This window comes from Drosophila sulfurigaster, chromosome 2R (assembly GCF_023558435.1).
Source record: "Drosophila sulfurigaster albostrigata strain 15112-1811.04 chromosome 2R, ASM2355843v2, whole genome shotgun sequence".
In the NCBI taxonomy this organism is placed as follows: domain Eukaryota; kingdom Metazoa; phylum Arthropoda; class Insecta; order Diptera; family Drosophilidae; genus Drosophila; species Drosophila sulfurigaster.
This window is the reverse complement of record NC_084882.1, coordinates 12,153,691-12,167,710: the sequence shown is the minus strand read 5'-3', so window position 1 is coordinate 12,167,710 and position 14,020 is coordinate 12,153,691. Positions and strand designations below refer to the sequence as shown.

Below are 14,020 nucleotides of genomic sequence, written 5' to 3'. Positions count from 1 at the left end.
TTCAAACCAAAAAAAATTAAGTGACTACGCAACTGGGAAAAATGCTACTTATAAGTTTGCAACCGAGCTGAAGTTAGAGATTTTATTTTTTGTTCGTTTTTCTTCTTTTCCGTTCTTCGATTAGCACCAAATTGTCAAATCCCTCTATTTTTTGCCAAGTGGGTATAAAACAAGAATGAGGACTGAAACAAAAAACAGAAGCCCAAGTCTTACTGCACTTAAAAGTATCTTTGAGGTAGTCGCATTGTGCCCAAGGGTGGTTTTAACGCCCCTTCTGCAGGGTTTGGCATCTTGACTTAGTCGCGGTGGTGTCAACTCCTTTTGCGACGCCAAAAGCGGAATTATCATAACTAATAATCATAACCCGGGCAAAGTGCATTAGGTGGGCAATAGCCGGTCCGGGTATTTTGGGAAATGTGATCTGGTTTATTTTTTTGGCTAGACATCATTGGGGAGTTCATTTAATTGGCCGTCAGTCGGGGAGATTCTTTGTGCTGCCTGTGCAGCGGCAATCAGGGTTAACTTGGATTTCCGCTTCGATTCACATCCTTACTTCCTAGTACTTCAAAAACACACGTTGTCGAGTCAAGTGGGATGGCTTTAATAGTGATGAGTGAGGAAGTTGAACAACTGCAACACTCTAGGGGAATATGAATAACAAACTGTTAAATATTACTCATTTGTTCTATAATCGAAAGATAACAAAGTTATGGCACAATATCTTTGAAAAAATTAAATTACTAAGCTACTAATATTATCTTATTTTCATATTGTATTCAATTTTCTACATATATTGAATTGATTCGATCTCCTTTCTATAGGAAACATAGAATATTCTGAAATAAAATTTCTTAATATTCTCTAACATTTTTTGTTATCAGTTTATTTAATTGAAGACATCGATTAAACAAAAGTATTTCAGTTTATTCAGAATACCAAATGATATTTATAATTTATTCGGTGAAACGCGCTCCTAATACCTATGAAAAATACTTTTCAATATGTTCTTAATAAAATAATGTTCACTATGTTCTTAATAAAATAGGTTTAGCTGTTTGGTTTTTAATAATGTAAGTTTGGTAGTCTGGTTACTAAATATATTCTGGCCATTATACCAAAAAGATTTAAATAAGGCTATGCAAGTTTCTCCAATGTTCTTGCTAACATTATGCTATATTATGGTTCGATCTGACGATCATAATGACCTTGCTTATCATCTTGATGAAGCACCCTCTATTTGGGTATAATGATAGAAACTCAAATATTCTTTTTCAACTGTCAACTTAATGGAATTATACAATGGAAAGTAATATCGAAAGCGTGAACGAGGAAGAAGATAACAACAGGCGAAGCACATACAAAGTCAGAGAGACAGAGAGAGAGAGAGAGAGAGTGAAGTGCAAAGAGAAGCAGCTGTACGAACTGTAAGTTGCATGAAATTATGCTTTAATCTAATTAGCATAATTTGGCGGCAATGATGTCGATGGGGGTGAAAACCCCGATGCTGACAGACCGGGCTTTTCTGTGTCCTGTTTGCAGTTGCCTTTCTTTTTTTTGTGTTGTTTTGTTGGGCGACAACAAATGAAATTGAAACTGCATTATGCAGAACTACAGACGCAGACGCATACCCTGTAACTGAAAATATGTGGAGAATATTAAAATTGTAGTAGGGAAATAGGTGAACAATTTCGTTGTGCTTGGAAATCAATGAACAGCTTAATTTTGATCTTATGATTTTACTGCATTCGTTTATTATATTTTTCTTCACTTTTTATGGACAGTCAACATTTCTGTTCTTAAATTAAGTTGAAAATGAAAAAAGTAATGAAGAATGAACTTAAATAATAAAAAAGATATAATAATAAATGAAATAGTTCGAATAGATCAAATACCCAAAATCATTTTAGCTAAATCTATTTAATCTAATCTAAAGTTTTCATTTATTATTATTTCTTTATTTTTTATTTATATTTTAGTTTTGTATATCGAACTATTGGTCTAAAATTATTTATAAGTTCAAATTCATGTTAAAAATGCTGGTGTTATTCAATATAATCTAGAAAAAGTTAGCAATCCAATTATACTTTTATAATATCTTAGAACTTTATTTTTAATTTAAATTCAGTGTGTTTAATATAATCTTATAGTAAGATAAAAATAATTAGTTAGTAGTTAAATAATATGTTTTATTTGAGATGTGCTTCTTATAAATTACTTACATAGTATCTTAGGTGCCAACATGCTCTTGCTGTACATTTTTTGTTGCTGTTGCTATTTTAGTTTTTCCACTCGAAAGTTGTTTTCGTTGTCGCTTTTGCATTTCATTATCGCATTTTTGGTTACATTTTGCGACGCGTCTGTTGTCGTCGCTCTCTCACTCTTTCACTCTTTTTGTCTCTCACTCGCTCTCTCTGCTGTCGCTCTCGTATTTGCATTGCTTTTGTTGTGAATGCCATTTTGATTATGATTATGAAAATGTTGTTGGCTGCATGCCTGACGCATCCGCCTCTCCCGCTCCCTCTCCCTCTCCCTCTCCCTGCCCCCGTGGCGCTCGAAATGCGCTCCCACTGTGCCACTGCCACTGCCACTTGTTCTCTAGCCATTTCGGTGTCCGCAGTGGCAACAGTTTTGTTTACATGCCTCATTGTTTGGCCACGCTGCGTATCCGCAATGTTTCGCTGCCAGGACGATGTCGTCATGCTCGACGACAAGCGGCTTTCTCTTTATGCACAAAGCGCACTTAAATTCATATTTAAATGACATTTGTTTCGTACTTTCGTATATATAGTATGTATTTATGTTTATACTTTTACTATATTTATTCGTATATACATAAATATTGTATATCCTTTGTACTCAAAAATAAATCACTTTTTGAGTGCACGCTGGTTTCTTTGTCTCATTGCATTGCGTTTTTATTTGACTTTGCGGGCTTCGCCCCTTTTTTTTTGCTGTGCTTAACTTAATTAATTTATGCAACTTTTTACTTATTTCATTTGAATTATTTCGGGTTCATTGTTTCGCGTTTGTGCTGCATTAACTAACGAGTAATTTTGCCAATTATGCCGAAACTTTGTCAAAGTTAAGGGCAGCAAATAGTTTTTCATTTCAACATATTTTTATTACGTGCTCACACAGAAAAAAATAATATCATATTAAATATAAAAGTAAAGTTATTATGTTTAGAAACATTAAAAAACGTTATTGGAATAAAATAAAAAATTTCAATCACAATATTCAATTTTAAAAGATGAACTGAATATTTGCTTGAAACGAGTAAAAATCATAATTGTAAATTGGATGTATTTAGAATATAAACTTTTAATATTATAATAATAAGACTTTCATCAAAAAGAAAATTCATTCATTACAAGAAGACCTGAATAATTAAATAAAACGAGTAGGAGGATACATAGAATACAAACTATTACAATAACTTACAAAATCAATTTAAAAAAAAATCAAATTATTGTGTTCTGAATTTAATGTTAAGTTAATGTGAATCTTTAATTGATATATAGTAAATGTTGGAAGTCGCATATAATTAAAATTTTCTAAGAGATACGATTTTAAAATATAATCTTTATATTTGTTTCCGTTTATTTGATCATTTTGTTAAATTTCTTTTAAAGTAAAAGTCTATTTTCAAATATATATTTTTTATCTCTACAAAGAATGCTTGAATAGACAATTAATGTTAAATAATATGAATAATTATTATTAGTATAAAATTTAGAGATAATTAAAATGTTTTTTTTTTGTGTTCATTAAGCTTTACTTTATTAAAAAATGAATTAATATGTCTATAATTTTACACTTAATATTCTTTTTTGTAGTTTTATTTATAATTTTATGGATTACTTTTAGGTATAAGCAAATTCCACTTCTCTTTCTCCCCTTCTTGATGAAGTCAATAAGACGAGGAAATGTATAAATTCGCAGTCTTTACTTGTGGAGTGCATAAATGCGGTTTAACGCTTTTTACTTTTACTTACTGCTCCATATAATTACACTTGCAAAAATGAACAGTAAAAAACAATACGTTCTATGTGCAGAGGGGGGAGAGAGAGAGGGCTGTTGACGATGCTGCCATATGCGCTCACGTATTGCACGTATCATAAAAAGGATAACAATATAATCAGCTTAATGAGTGGCTCTGGCTGCTCTGCGATGTGAACTGTGTGTGTGTGTGTGTGGATGCGACAGCTCCAAGAGCTTTATTTTTACATTTTTTTTTTATGCAGTGCTTTGTTTTGGCTTCACAGCGGGTGGGCGTTAACGAGGGCAACGAGGGGTGTGGCATGTTGCGTATCTGACTCTGACTCTGACTCTCCGATGGAGACCGCCGGCTGTGCGTTGTCGCTGCTGCTTCTGCTGCTGCCGTTAAGCTTTGTGTAAGCAAACGTACTTTGTCTGCAGGTCTGCGCCTTTCCCCGCTTTCCCATACATTGATTTACACACGCACACACACAGAGAAAAGTTTAAAACAAGCTAGCGGAAACGGAAGTGGGCTGCACGTGATGCTTGTTGAGGTGCCCGCTCAGATGGCATCCTTTCTCTCTTCTATCACAAACACTTGCGTCTTGACTTTACTCTCTGTCTGCCACTTGCGTCTTCCTCACTCTATGTGTGTGTGTGTGTATGTGTGTGTGGCACAGCTGCTTTTTATTACACTTGCAATATGGGACATGATGCGATGTCGTCTCGCGATTCCTTGCCTCATGCTGCTTGTTTGTTGCTTCCCTTGTAAATTGGTTAAAAGTTAATCCGTAAATTTATGACATGCCAACAGCCATTTGAGAACGCGTTACGTCTGTCCCTCCGTCCGTCCCACCGTCTGTTTGTCTTACGTGTTCGACTAGACTAAATGGATAATGATAACGGCAATTGCACTTTGAACTCGCTATTAATTGCAGAGGCGGACAAAATGAATCCTCGCTAAGCAGACTCAATGAGCAGGCATCGAATCAAGTTAAGTAACTGCTAATCTAAGGATTTAGAATTCAGATAAGGCACATAACATATTATTAATTCAGAATACTGCTTTGATCATATATTGGTATACAGAGAGATGTCTTAAGGTTTTCATGAATATCATTCTATCGAAATTTTAATACAAGAGTATGTAATGGGAATGTTGGCTAATCGATATGTGAAGCATTTTATAACCGATCGATATGGGAGAAGTTTGTTTTACATATCTTTGAATAACACTATGTATTTCATATTTGAGTATTTTTTCTATACATACAATAATCTGGTATATACATATATAAAAATCAAGTAAATTTTAATAATAATACTGCATTGTTTTGATTTTATTCAAAATGAGCAGCGCGTATTTCACAGTCGAGCACAATCAATTACTTTTTTTGTGAGAGATAAGCAATAAATAGTCTACACTATATATATGGAGAATTAAGCCAAATTTTTAGAGTATTCAACTCCAACTATATGATTGTTGAATATTTCTTTAACAGAAACAAATTTAGAAAATCATACTAGATAAATTTCACTACTTGACGTAAATACAAATTTGTTTAATGGATGGCTCTTGCAATACGCAATCAAAAACAAAGTTGTTAAGCGATGTGTATTTGTTACAATACGAAAAGAAATGCATGATCTATTAATTTCGTATTGTTTTTACTTTTGAGGACTAAAATTGTAACAACGCTCTCATTGAGAGGTCAAATATTAAATATAAATATATAAAAAAGAATATTATTAAAAGTTGTCCTATCCATTTCTATTGAATCTGTACATAAGAAATAGTTGGCCAATTTCTACATTATGTGTAAAATATTTTTATATATTTTTCTTAAAATGTTTATAGCGATATATACCTTATAGCATTATAGCATTTATGACCACAGCTCCATAAAAGCCGAACCTGTGCATTGTCTTTTGAGTATTTTCATTATTATTATTATTTGTTGTCTTGTATTAACCTGCGGTTAATATGACTTTGATGTCTTTTGATATTGAAGAAAATAGACTGATTTCCCAGCTGATGATGCGCGTATTAAGGAATAAAATTGATGTTATTGCTACTGCTGATGTTCTGAAGTTGTTGCTTCTTTGGACTGGGCTGGATTACAAGCAGTTAATGAGCTCAATGCGAGTAGTTAACGAATATGCAAAATACATATGATTTAATTATGGAAATCAGTAGCTGCAGGGCATCAAGGCCCACACGAGGACGATTCAATGCACCAGGGACCAGAGAGACAGAGAAAGAGAGAGAGAGTCGGATTCAAAGGAGCAAATTAGGCACCATTGTTGGGCAATTGAAATGCGAATTGCATAAGAAGAAAAACCAGAAGCAGGAATGAGGTGTGTGGCACACACTTTACAAAGGAATCAGGGGGAAATAATAGAATAATATTATGAGGGCTGTTTTAAACTGGAGCGGGTAGTTTGTTTCGTATTTTTTATGCGCTCTCTTTTTATATACATATATATATTTTCTTTTTTTTTTGGGGTGGGTGGCAAGAAGCGTAATCAAGCAACCACCGGGGCAAGTCTGCGTGGCATGATGTGGCATGGCAGGCATTTCATGTCAGTGTCAGGGCCGCAACCCGCGTGCCACTTGTTCGCGCTGTCATGGTGAATCCTCTAAGGATTTAACCCAATTTATGAATTTCGCTTCTCTTATTTTGTGTGCGTTTTTCTTTTGGGTAAAGCAAAATATTTGATTTTGTTTTGCCGCCGCTTTGCTTTGCACTTCATTTTTCATGAGGCAAAAAAGCCGCCACCAGAAGCGAGACGCGATGCGACGCGTCGCTAAATCAATGAGGCGCCGTGGTATGCGGCATGCGGCAAGCGGCAAGCAGTAAGTGGCAAGTGTCAATGTGAGTGGCAGGATAACGTTGCCAATTTCTCGCAAGGCTCAAAGTGACATGCAACAGCAGAGAGAGAGCAAGAGAAAGAGAGAGTGCGTGTGGTACACATCCGATTCCCTGAACGCGCCGCATTACATTGCGTTCTTGCCACAGGAGGCAGGAGCAACAGGACTTTGTCGTGGCGCCTCGCACTTCGAACTGGGCCTGTCACCTTAACGAGCTTAATGAAGAACTCATTAATCATGCACGCTTTTCTCATTCATATGCGACCAAGCAACTTGCCGCGACAAATCAATCCTCTCCTCGCCTTCCTCTTCCTCGTCCACGTTCTCTTCCGCTCTTTATCCCCTTGCCCAGATATTCATGCTTGCAGCCATCAATCAATCAATTGATGCCGCTTTGCATCTGACTTTGTCCACGAATGAACCCGGAAATGCTTTTGTCAAAACATTTGCAGCCCATTTTTGGCAGCGGCTTTAAAGTATTATATCCGCTTAACTGTAGATCCTGCTCTTCTGTGGCATGATTGATGTCCATGTCCTTGTCCATGTCCATGTAATACTTGCCAGCACTCCGAGTCTGGATTTACATCTAATGAGTGTAGAGATTTTACCAATGCCCAATGCAATTTGATTGAGTTGAGGAGACTCCGCATAATTATCCAAAATAAGTAAGATGATGATGACACCATATGTAGTATATTTGAGTTTGCTGAGGATTCGAAAAAGAAATTCCTGCTTAGAAGACTTTTTTTATTGAGAAGTTTAATTTTACGCTTGGAAAAAAGAATTCTAATCTTAAAATAAATATTATAATAAGATTTGAGGGTATTTTTTAAGAAACATTAGAAATGAGAAGAACAATATTATTAATATTTAATGAATTTATAACAATCTTGGAACCATGATAGGGTGAGAAGGGTATTATAACTTTGTGCTGGCAGGAAATGTATGTACTCGTAACAGGTAGAAGGACGCATCTCCGACCCTATAAAGTATTTATAAAATATACTTGATCAGCATCAACGGCCGAGACGATCTAACCATGTCCGTCTGTCCGTCCGTCCGTATGAAACACTGGATCTCAGAGACTTTAAGAGATGGAGCTATAATTTTTGACACGCCCACTTCCGCCCCCGCAACTAAAAAAAAAAAAAACGAATAACAAGCGTAATATTAAATCTAGAGCTGCGAATTTTGGAGTATACAATAATAACAATAGTAGTTGTGATTCCTTTGGTTGCGATCAGATAAAAATTGTTTAAGTTGTTAAAGAAAATATGGGCAAAAACGCCTTCTATGTATGTGTTGTATGTATGCGTTTACGTACATATATACATGCTCGCCTCTATATTTGTATCTGTATGCATAAAGGCACTGCGATAGCTCTTGTGGTATATATACAATAATTACTAAAGTAATTGTGGTATGCGAATTCAAACCCGATCGAGAATTCATGCATATTTTTTTTTTTATATTTTGAGATTATTACCGCAATATTTTGATTTTATTCAAAATGGGTAGCGGATATCTCATAGTCGAGCACACTCGACTATAGCTTTGTCACTTGTTAATTTAATATTTACGAATTTATAGTGCCTATTATTAATTGTATGCCAGAAAATATTGCAAAAATATTTATAATTCTTCTCAAATTCAACTGAGACAAATAGAGAGCTTATCAATATTTGAAAATTATAAAATCTTGACTGGTTTACTTTAGACCATCATATTCCATATCTTTTAAAAAATATTTTGATTGATGAAAGCAATGACGAATGCCAGGACGATGTGCTCCAACTTATTGGTGAGGCAACAAACTCCATTTCGTAATATCCATTCTCGAAAATAGTAGACATTAGTGTAGACAAAAGGAAGTGTTGCATGTCCAATACGGACCACGTATGAAGCAATGCCCACCACTTTGTTATCGCATATTAACGGTCCTCCTGAGTCACCATTGGAACCGCTGACTTCGTAATTTTTGGGGTTCGACATGCATACGCTCAAGTCCTTACTAAATTTACTGACTCTTGATGCACAATATGCATCTGAGTGAATAGTTACATCTCCAGTTCCAATATCATCAGGCATGGGTCCACTCTAAATATCGAATTGAAGTAATACATATTTCTATTGTATATTATAGCTGCAAACTTACTTCCAAAATGACGCCCCATCCTATGACAGTACATAACTGTCCAGCTAATGGCTTTTCACTTGCTATAGGAATAATACTCACAAACTCTTCATTTAAGTCCAACTCATCCTTGAGCTTAATCAATGCGATGTCATAGATCGTATTATGTTCATAATACTTAGGATGCACTTTTACTGAGGCCACCGTTAATTCTTGGGTATGTTTGCTTCGTAGCAAACGGCGAGTTGTTCCAGCGACGACCTTTATATCCTTTGCGAACGTTATAGAACCCCTGTATAAAAAGCAAATAAAATATAGAAGATCCAAAAATTGAAATATTGAAATATTGAAATATTAATATATAAATATAATATACCAATTGGCTATATATAGTTATGTCGTGAATAATTGAAATATAAATATATGCTTTCCAGAAAGCATAAAATATACAAAAATATACCAATTTGCCATATAACAAAATTTCTTGAATACAATTTTTATTTGATCGCAATCGAAAGCTGAGGATCGCAATTGTTCCGTTTGTAACAATAATAAGTTTTGTCAAAAAAATTCAAAATCTATCTTTTATAGTCTCTGATAGTTAGATAGATGTTCATATGGACAGACGGACAAGCTTATATCGTCTGCTGCTGACCCTGAACCAGAAAATATATACTTTATGGGGTCGCAGATATCTTATTCTGCTTGTTACAAAACATTTCCTGTAGGCACCCCTTCACCCTCTTATGTTCTCTGCTTTAAGGAAATGTATGTGCAATTTAATTTGACAACATGGAACGTACTTCGTAGCAAGACAATGCGCTGCTGTCAGAATAACTTTCTTAGAAATTATAGAGCCACCACAAAAGTGTCCAAATCCAAATCCAAATTTTTCCTCAATATATACATCGCGAAGCGACACAACATATTTAGCAAGATCGTTCTTCTCTGGACGATAACCACCGGCTACTAGAAAAACGAATTCATCATCCTCTCTGGTTTTAACCAAGCTTGAGTTGGCAAAAGATTCGCTTTTACTTTTCACTTTTGTTAGTTGTGCCTCATTGGTGTTCTTGACCTCTTCAAGTACATTTTTAAAACTCTTGTAGTTAAGGTTGTCTTCCAACAGTGCGTCAACCAAAAGATTTAAATGTTGGTAGCGGTAAAGTAAGAAAGCGAGAATAACAATTAATTTTGAGATATACATTTTCAGAGTTTTATGTTTCGATAATAATTGTTTTGATTGTACACTTTCAAGACTTGTGACTCGAAAAATAAAAGCATACTATATCGTTACCAATCTAAATATTACGAATACAAATGCTCTAAGTTATTCATTTTATTTATTTAAATATATGAAAATCCTCGTTAACCCTGCACAACCCAAATTTGTAATTTGTAGATTGAACAAGTTCTATTTAATATAAAAATATATTTATATTAGAATTCTTCAATCTTTAGTCAACTAAAATATTCGGGTATAACTTCCGATTCGATGATACTTTTTTAGTGTTTAGATTTAAAAAACGATTAAAATTATGCAGATTACAGGTTTTGTATAAATGCAAAAACACAACAAAAATGTCTACAATTTAAAGCTGCTTCATGTATAATATATTTTATTTTTAATGTTGCTTATTATATAATATAATATATCGACTATTTAAAGTTCCCATTATTAATTGTATGCCACAAAATATTCCAGAAAATATTTATAATTAATTTCAAATTAAAATGAGACAAATAGAGAGTTTATCAAAATGTTTAAAATTATATAATAAAATCTTATCTTAGTCTATTTTCCATATCTTTTAAAAAATATATTGATTGATGAAAGCAATGACGAATGCCAGGACGATGTGCTCCAACTTATAGGTGAGGCAACAAACTCCATTTCGTAATATCCATTCTCGAAAATAGTAGACATTAGTGTATATGGAAGGAATTGTTGCATGTCCAATACGCATCCCGTGAGAACAAATGCCCACCACTTTGTTATCGCATATTAACGGTCCTCCTGAGTCACCATTGGAACCGCTGACTTCGTAATTTTTGGGGTTCGAGACGCATACAAACAAGTCCTTTTTAAAGCCAAAGCTTCTTGAGGCACAATATGCGTCTGAGTGAATAGTTACATCTCCATTTCCAATATCATCAGGCAAGGGTCCACTCTAAAAATCGAATTGAAGTAATACATATTTCTATTGTATATTATAGTTGCAAACTTACTTCCAAAATGATGCCCCATCCTATGACAGTACATAACTGTCCAGCTAATGGCTTTTCACTTGCTATAGGAATAATACTCACAAACTCTTCATTTAAGTCCAACACATCCTTGAGCTTAATCAATGCGATGTCATAGATCGCATTAAGTGCATTATACTTAGGATGCACTTTTACTGAGGCCACCGTTAATTCTTGGGTCTGTTTATTTCGTAGCAAACGGCGAGTTGTTCCAGCGACGACCTTTATATTCTTTGCGAACGCTATAGAACCTCTGTAGAGAAAACAAATAAAATATAGAAGATCCAAATATTCCGGAAAAGTATTGAAATATTAATATAAATTTTCCATAAAGCACAAAATATACTATAAAGTATACCAATTTGCCATATATAGTTATGTCTTGTCTATCTGCTCCGCTGCTGACCCTGAACCAGAATATATATAGTATGCTTTATGGGGTCGCAGATACCTTATTCTGCTTGTTACAAAAGATTTCCTGTAGGCACAATCTTACAGAACCCCTTCACCCTCTTATGATATGTCTTCTGCTTAAAGGAAATGTATGTGCAATTTAATTTGACAACATGGAACGTACCGCGTAGCAAGACAATGCGCTGCTGTCAGAATAACTTTCTTAGATATTATAGAGCCACCACAAAAGTGTCCAAATCCAAATCCATAATCTTCCTCCATATATACAAAGCGAAGCGACACAACATATTTAGCAAGATCGTTCTTCTCTGGACGATAACCACCGGCTACTAGAAAAACGAATTCATCATCCTCTCTGGTTTTGACCAAGCTTGAGTTGGCAAAAGATTCGATTTTACTTTTTACTTCTCTTCTCTCTTCTTCTCTTCTGTCTTCTTCAAGAACATGATCAAAACTATTGTAGTTGCTTCGTAATACTGCAGACTCAATATCAAGGTTGTCTTCCAATAGTGCGTTAGCCAAAAGATTTAAATATTGGTAGCGGTAATGTATAAAAGCGAGAAAAACAATTAATTTTGAGAGATTCATTTCAGAGTTTTATGATTCGATAATATTAGTTTTGATTGTAAATTTTCAAAACTTGCGATTAAAAAAAAAGCGTACTACATCTTAACATACTTAAATATTACGAATACAAATGGTCTAAGTTATTCGTTTTATTTATTTAGCGGAATGAAAATCCTCTTTAACATTGCACAATCCAAATTTGCAGTTTGTAGATTCAACAAGTTATATTCAATATCGGAATATATTTATGTTAGAATTCATCAATCTTTTGTCAACTAAAATATTCGGACATTTTTTCCGATTCTCTTATTCGATTATTTTCAACTTTTGTCGAGTGTGCTCGACTGTGAGATACCCGATACCCATTTTGAATACAAGCAAAATATTGTTAAATTTTCGTTTTTACTATTGTAGCTTAAAATTAAATTCAATAATACAACTACTACTACTACTATTTTAGAATATTAAACACAACCATTTTTTTTAGTCAAGAGATTTTTTTGAATGAAGAATACTCAAAAGAATTCATTCAGTGGAAACTTTTATTGAGAGTCGACACATAATTATTGTTCTATTTTATAAATTATAAATACCTTATAAATTTTATAACAAATTGATATATTTATGACTAAGATAATTGCTACATTAAAATGGCTTAAAATAAAGAAATATTCAAATATTTAGACATGGCTACAGCGAAGGTATTAACTTTAGATCTGCTTTGTTTAATACTTAAAAATAATAAAAACGCACCGTATGCGTAAATTAAATATCGAAAAATGTTTTTGCTGTTTACCGTAATCAGTTGCATAAATCAGCAAAATTTCTTTAGCGACAGAAAAGCTACACTTGCAAATAGCAGTCGCATTTTGATGCATGGCAACTTTATTGCAGCTTCAGCAGAAGCAGGAGAACAAACCTCAGTCAAGGATTTGTTATCGCGAGTCCTTTTGCCAATGACATTTAAATATGCTGCAGCAAGCCGCAAGCTGTCAGCGCGAGAAAGGAATTTCGAATGGCTGAGATAAAATGTGGTCGAGGAATTACAGCTGCCACTGCGTGTGGCACATTGAGACCAACAACAAGAACAAGAACAAGAACGACAACGAGAACGAGGCTTGGCACGTTGACACGACAGAAAGTTCAAATTAGTGGCTGCGTTTTGGGCTGCAAAATACAAAAAAATATATATGAAAATAATGGGAATATCATATCTATGACTAAAAGTATAGCTGTGTGGCAGATGACATCAAAGGACGCCTTTTTTGTAGGCGAAATTGCTTAATTACTTGTAAACATGAATTGCCAACACCTCCGCTAGGCTGACAAGAAAGAACTCAGCTCTGCTTCTCGGCTATTAATATTTTGTCGTATAGACAACTGTCGGCCCTAATTCGATGCTATTAACGCCTTGACACCCCGCCATCCCATCGCAATTTAATATGCAGCCACGCCCAGAACACGGGACACAGGACTCTTAATTTAATTAGAAGGCAGCTTGACGCTTTACGGCAAGTGTCTGTGTATTGAATCTATGTAAATTTGTCAACTTTAAAAGTGAAAACTTCAAACGAATTTCTATTAGCACATGCATAATTCAAATTGCGTATACGCTACGGTGTGTAAAAAGAACAGGACTTTAGGACTTTGTGTATTTCATTTTCAGTTTATTAGCATTAGTTTTTATTTTCATTGGATTCAGACAGCCGATGATCAAGTTCAAATTATACACATTCCTCTTTCGCTTGTCTCTATTTTATGGGCACAAGAATCGAGCATTAAATTTGCGAAAGCATAAACAGAGAGTA

The 14,020-nt window shown here is 34.5% G+C and overlaps 2 protein-coding genes across 2 annotated transcripts; both read right to left on the bottom strand.

Moving 5' to 3' along the window:
- Positions 1-8,531: 8,531 nt before the first annotated feature.
- LOC133838314 (granzyme-like protein 2) lies at positions 8,532-10,264 on the bottom strand. The gene is made up of 3 exons (XM_062269380.1): positions 9,788-10,264; positions 9,006-9,276; positions 8,532-8,947 (listed from the first exon to the last, which is right to left on the bottom strand). Exons 1-3 carry the CDS (start codon positions 10,189-10,191, stop codon positions 8,588-8,590), a joined length of 1,035 nt encoding a protein of 344 aa, XP_062125364.1. The 5' UTR covers positions 10,192-10,264; the 3' UTR covers positions 8,532-8,587.
- Positions 10,265-10,683: 419 nt separating this feature from the next.
- On the bottom strand, positions 10,684-12,051 carry LOC133838159 (trypsin alpha-3-like). Its single transcript, XM_062269156.1, has 3 exons — positions 11,809-12,051; positions 11,214-11,484; positions 10,684-11,155 (listed from the first exon to the last, which is right to left on the bottom strand). The coding sequence occupies exons 1-3, from the start codon at positions 11,904-11,906 to the stop codon at positions 10,796-10,798; spliced, it is 729 nt and encodes a 242-aa protein (XP_062125140.1). The 5' UTR covers positions 11,907-12,051; the 3' UTR covers positions 10,684-10,795.
- Positions 12,052-14,020: the final 1,969 nt, after the last annotated feature.